Source organism: Elephantulus edwardii, unplaced genomic scaffold (genome assembly GCF_000299155.1).
Source record: "Elephantulus edwardii isolate Elephantulus edwardi_28Jun2011 unplaced genomic scaffold, EleEdw1.0 scaffold00055, whole genome shotgun sequence".
Taxonomy (NCBI): domain Eukaryota; kingdom Metazoa; phylum Chordata; class Mammalia; order Macroscelidea; family Macroscelididae; genus Elephantulus; species Elephantulus edwardii.
In genome coordinates this window covers 12,323,994-12,329,993 of record NW_006399805.1, presented here as the reverse complement: position 1 = coordinate 12,329,993, position 6,000 = coordinate 12,323,994, and the positions used below count along the sequence as shown (strand labels likewise).

Genomic DNA, 6,000 nt, shown 5'->3' with positions numbered 1-6,000 from the left:
GACACGGGGATCGAGGGTCAAGGACAGACAAACCCAAGTGCGGACACGGGGATCGAGGGTCAAGGACAGACAAACCCAAGTGCAGACACAGCGATCAAGGGTCAAGGACAGAGAAGCCCAAGTGCGGACATGGGGATCAAGGCCAGAGGGCAGATCATTTGGACGGACGGACCAGGTCCCCATTGGCAGACACATTCCCATTGCCCTGTGACCCCAGGAAAATCCTGGGGACTCACACAGCAGAACGAAGTGTGCACCCCCCGCTCCCCCCCTCCCCGCTCTCTCTGTGGCTGTGGGCATGACAGCCCTCCAGTCCCATGGCCCAGTGAGTGATCCCTTGAGCCCCTCCTCCACTGACCACTGGCCTGCATCAACAATACCAGCCATGGCTCTGAGGATTCCACAGACGGATCCGCCATGAGTAAGATCAGGTTTGCGCTGTCACTGGGGTCTCAAGTCTGTACTCCCTGAAACCTCGTACACGTCAGAGGGAACTGGACAGATGGCCAGGCCTTTCTCCTGAGGCACCTCTGGGTGGCCTTGAACTGCTGACCTTTCTGTCAACAGTTGAGTTGCACCCTCAGGAGCCCTGACTCCTGCTCCAAACCAGCCATAGTCAACGGGTCAGTTATGACTCGTGCTGACTCTCCAGTGGGTGTCCATGGCTGTTTATAGGAGGAGTTGCCCATATTTCCCTGAGGAGTGGCTGGGGGATTCGAACCCCTGACCTTTTGGAAAGCAGTCCAATGTGCACCATACTGAGCCACCAGAGCTCCTACACACAGTTGTGTGTAACAGATTTTCTTACTCTGCACCTCGTGACAGGTAACCCCCTTTATCTCTGCCTACACCCCACTTCCTCACCAAACACCACAAATGTTGTGCACCTTGGAGACAACAGTTCAGAGGCCGCAGACGCCCCAGTGCAGGAAGCAGTATCACTGGTCCTGAGCAAGCAGGGCCACGGGCTGCGTCCAGCCTCTGCGAGCAAGGCACCAATGGCCACACAGCTCCTCGCACCTGCAACACCCACCTGGGCCTTCAGAAGGACCGAGTGCCCCGCCAGACACTGCCCGCTTGCCAGGAGGCAGCCCTCATGGACACTTCTCACTGACCACCCATGAGCAGTCATGGGCCCCGCTGGACACTGTCCGCGCGCTAAGAGGCGGCCCTCATGGGCACCTCACACTAGTTACTCACAGGTGGTCTGGGGCCAAGGCCAGGTGCACGGTCTGCTTTGTGAGGGGAAAGTACTTGCCTCCAAGTGGGGTCCCAAAACAACAGCCAACGCCCACTGCACAGCCCACGGTCAGGATGTCCGTGTAATAGTACGGCTGCTACTGGGGGGGAGACAGAGAGAGACAGCAGGGAGGAGGGGGCAGTGGGGAGTGGGGGGAGACAGTGGGGAGGGAGGGGCCAGTGAGAAGTGAGGGGAGACAGAGACAGCAGGGAGGGAGAAGGGCATCAGAGGAGTGAGGGGAGATAGAGAGTGGAGGGGAGGGGGCAGGAGGGGGTGGGAGAAGAGGGGAGGGGAGGAGAAGGGCAGCAGGGAAGGGAGGGGAGGGAGGAGGGTATGGGGAGGGGTAGGCAGGATGAGAAAGCCCAAAGTCCAGAGGGCCAGGGTGGTCCTGGAGCCCGTTGGCCAGAGCTGTCCAGCCCCAAGGCAAAAAGAAACAGGGATTTGGTCAAACGAGAAGTGCCCCTACAGCCCAGAACCAAATGGGAAGAAATCCCAGAGAGCAAGTAAGGGCCAGCTGGTGGGGAGCTGCTCAGTGTCCCCAGAGGGGCCAAGGACCGATGGCCAGAAGTGACCATGAGAACACAAGCTGGCTTCCCTTGGCCAACACTGCTGGGCTCAAGGATGGGTCTCAGGGGCCTGGCCCTTAGTTCAACCCGGCCCCAAGCTGAGCCCCAAAGCGATGCCCCCCTTTGCTGAGGCCCCGGTTGGGAGGAAGGGACACTTGCCTCCTAGCGGAGCCGCAAAGCAGCATCCCACGCCCACTGCACAGGCCGACACCAGGAGGTCAAGCTGGCCAGGCACAGTCTGCAACAGAGGGCGGGCGGGGTGGGCAGAGGCATGGCGGAGACAAGGGTCAGTGACCCCAGGGTGGCACGGGGGTGGACAGGGACAGCACAGTCAAGGAGGATCAAGGGGCCTTCTTGACAAGACACTGCTGTACCCCGATGAGGGCCAGGGGCCATGGGCAGCGTGAGAGAGGGTGAGCAGGAGACAGTACGCAGACAAGGTCAGGGCCAGCACTGGGACAAGTGGGCAGCACACAGCACAGACTAGGGCTAAGGTCCAGGCAGCACGGGGTGGACAGGAGCACCACAGACTGCCTGGTGTGGGGCACAGGGGGGAGCTGACAGGTGACCACAGGCAGGTGTGGCAGGCCGCAGAGGGGCGCTCACAGGGCTGCCTCAGCACTTGGCCAGCGGAGCCAGGCACCCCCATGCACAGCGACCCAGCACACTCCCCTCTGACTTACCTCGTAGACCCCGCAGAACACGGACATGAACTTGCTGAGGACAGCCGCACAGATGCTGGCGATATGCACAAAGGGGCCCTGGAGAGAGAGGGGACACGGGCTGAGGACGGAGACCAGGACATGCTGGTCACTCTAGTTAGACCCTGAAGAGATGGGAGCATGGCTGAGGGCAGTGACCAGGAGGTGCTGGCCCCCAGGGTCACTCCGATGTTCTGAGACGCATCCCGAGAGGACTCGGGCTCAGGACAGAAACCAGGAGGCAGTGACCCCCAGGGTCATTCGAGTCAAACCCTGAAGACATGGGGACATGGCTGAGAATGGAGACCAGGAAGCCCTGGCTTTGTCGGTCACTTGAGCATCCTGAACCAGGTTTCTGGTGGGGTCCCCAGCAGGAGGGGAAGTGGTACCCTGACCGTAGCTGAGAAAGGAGTGGAGGGACGGAGGACGGAGGACGGAAAGGTCAGACAGACAGGGTGGGCGGCAGGAGGCTTGGAACGAAAGCCTATGCAGATTTTGGGGTGAACTGTGTCCATCAAAAGGCACCATGCACTCTGACCCCCAACCCTTCCTGGAAGTGGACTCTGGCCTCGTGAGCTGAGGCGATGTGGTCACGATGGGTTCTAGCCCAACGCGCCGGCCCTTGATGAAGATGAGGATGTGATGGATGCTGCACGTGGACCCCCAGGAGCTGGGAGGGGGTGGGAAGTCACCTCCCTCAGAGCCTCAGGGGAGCCCACACCCCGCCTCTGGCGCTGTGAGATGGGGCCTGTGCTCACGTAGCTAGCTGTTTGGCACACCTTCCTGGGCACCCCAAGGGCACCAGACCATAGGCTCCATGGGGCAGTAGGTGGGAGTGTGAGGAGGAAGAGCAGCCAGGCTTCGGGGGGCAAAGGAGCAGGGGACAGGACGGGGCCTGGGGCGGGCGAGGTCAGCCGGGCACAGGAGCCCAAGGACCAGAGCCGATTAGGGCCTCATGCCAGTCGTGGACTTCAACTGTGGGGCCAAAGGGACAGAAACCCAGAACCAAGGGAAGTGTGTCTTTTCAGGACAAAGACTGGGCAGGGCCTCCAGACAGTGTCCCCTCAGGGTCCATGGCAGTGTGTGTCCTGTTCTGGTCACCATAGCTGTGGGGACCGTTACTGCCACCTAGTGGGTGGAGGCCGGGCACGCCGCTGACCTCCAGGCAGTGTCCAGGACACTCTCCAGAGAAAGCTCCAGAGTGCCGTGGGTCACTGGGCCAGGCGCGAGCTGGATCACCCCGCCACATGTCCTGTCTGACAGCCTGTTTCAGTCTTTGTCCCTCCTTCCTTTTGCCGAAGCCCCTCAGCTGGACCCTGGTAAGTCATCCCTGCAGACCACCCACCTCTTTGCCTACGGGAATGCCGCTACCCAGCCCGGCGGTCAGCGCCACCACTTTGGCCACGAAGGCCTTGACCGTGAGGTACTCCTTCAGCACAACACCGCGGAGGATGGTCTTCATCTCAGGGATGCCAGAGCCTGGACACATCAGAGAGGTCACTGGAGGCTGAGGAGGGCCAGTGGGAAGGGGAGCAGGTGGGAACGGTGCGAAGCAGTGGAGGCCGAGGAGGAGAGCATGGGACAGAGGCTGGGAGGGTGGGAGGCAGAGAAGCCACAGCTGAGGGTCACCGACCACCCCAGCCTCACCGACAGCCTGTGGGGAGATGAGGTGGCAGAAGAGAGCACTGAAGAGGATGAGGGTGAGGGGGAAGGTGACCCAGGCCAGGAACTGCAGGGGGAGGCTGGGCTGCATCTGGCGGTAGGTCCACTTGTAGGCTGCAGACACAGGCGGAGAGAGGGGCCAGGGCCGCCCACCATGACACCCCCAGGCGCACACCCTCCACCACCCGTCCACTGGGAGGGGAGCCCTCCTTATTTTGCTTGTGGGCACTGACGAGATGAGGAAGGAGCAGATGCCCAGCTCCTGGGAGGCAGCTGTACCCTCACTTGATACACACAGGTCCTTGGAGGCCCAGGGACCAGTCACTTGGGTCCTGAGGCAAAGGGGTCACAGGGACCAGGACTGGACGGTCCCAGAGGCTGCCAAGGGTCCCCAGAAGTGGGTCCCCAGGCCCTTCGTCCAGGGGCTGTATTCAAAGCCACGGCAAAGCACTGCCATTGAGTCGGCTGTGCCTCACAGCAGGGCCAGGCCAGAGCGGTACAGCCCGCAGGGCTCCAGGACTGGCATCCTGACAAGCAGACCACCTCGTTCTCCCTCTGAGGACCTGCTGGGTTCGAACTGCTGACCCTTCAGCTACCAGCTAAGCGCTTTGGCCCCTGCATCACTAGGTTTGGGGAGTTCTGGTCAAACCAGGCCAAGTGAGTCCCCAGAGGAGTGGCCAGTGCCTAAGGGTTCCATGAGAAGGGGTGGGAAACACCTTTGATCTCGGAGGTGGTCCAGGCCCTCTCCGGCCCATCTAGCAAGGCCCCAGAGGAGAGGCCCACCTACCCTGCAGGCTCTTGGCACTGACATAGTCCATGCTCCAGCTGACCAGTGCCATCAGCAGCCCCAGCAGCACCAGGAAGATCCAGTCCTCCCCCAGCTTCCTGCGCACCATGCGGCCGAGGCGGCGGAGACAAGCTGGGGACAGCAGCACGTGGGTGACGGGGGTCCTGCAGGCCCAGTCCTGCCCTCCTCTGCACCTCTGTGACCACAGCCACCCCCACCCAAGTCCTCACTGGATTACCCTACCCAAGTGATTGTTTCTCAGGAAGTGGGCCTGCTGGGCAGCAAGACGCCTGCTCTGATCATACAGACAGGCCTGGTGTGGACCAGGGTGCTGTGGGACCTCCGCTGTCTTGCTGGCCCTGGGCCCCCGCCCCTCTGTGTGTCTGTAGCTGACCCTCAGCCACTCCCAGCCTCACCATGGCACTTGGAATCATGGTCCTCATCCTTGCTGCCCTCGGTGCTGTTGGAGCCTGTCCACTGGGGACCCCTGGCATCTGGTTCCTTCTCTGGGAACTGTCCTTGGTGGTGACCATAGATCTAGGCAGAAGGACAGTGGACACGTCTGTCTCATGGAGGAGACAGCAGCAGGGGACGTGTGGATTCAGCCTCACAGAGCAGCTGTAAGCACTGGTCACTGCTCTCCTCGGCGCCCCGCCAGGCCCCTGCTGCCCACCCTCTGTCCGCCCTGTCCCACCCCTCAGCCAAGCCTGTGACATCTGAGCTGTCTCCCAGGCTGTGTTCTGGGATAGCTGGGCTTGGGTCACCACGGTAGCCATGTCACCAGCCCTGAACCACAGACAGCAATGACAGCTAATCCTCAGGGGAGCCCCAGCTGTCCTGGGTATACCTGCACAGACTGGGCATCCTGGTGTGCGGTCCACCTCCCCCAGGACCAGCCAGCTGGCCATTGGCTCGGGAGGCTCTGGTTTCACCACTTCACCCCACCTGGCCTGCTGGCCCTGCCCATGATGCGGGCCTTGTGTGATGAAGCTGGAACGACGCTGGTCTCCTGCCACACCACCAGGGGCCCTGCACACCCCTGGC

General features: G+C 61.7%; 1 protein-coding gene across 1 annotated transcript in view; it reads right to left on the bottom strand.

The window, feature by feature from the left end:
* The window catches only part of CLCN1 (chloride channel, voltage-sensitive 1), a 34,654-nt gene that overhangs the window by 26,071 nt on the left and 2,583 nt on the right, over nucleotides 1-6,000 (bottom strand). The window contains exons 2-7 of the mRNA XM_006887175.1: nucleotides 5,373-5,493; nucleotides 4,957-5,088; nucleotides 4,155-4,283; nucleotides 3,853-3,986; nucleotides 2,490-2,567; nucleotides 1,259-1,337 (exon numbers count right to left, since the gene is read on the bottom strand). Coding sequence (XP_006887237.1) covers nucleotides 1,259-1,337; nucleotides 2,490-2,567; nucleotides 3,853-3,986; nucleotides 4,155-4,283; nucleotides 4,957-5,088; nucleotides 5,373-5,493 — 673 coding nt within the window. The remainder of the gene's footprint in view (nucleotides 1-1,258; nucleotides 1,338-2,489; nucleotides 2,568-3,852; nucleotides 3,987-4,154; nucleotides 4,284-4,956; nucleotides 5,089-5,372; nucleotides 5,494-6,000) is intronic.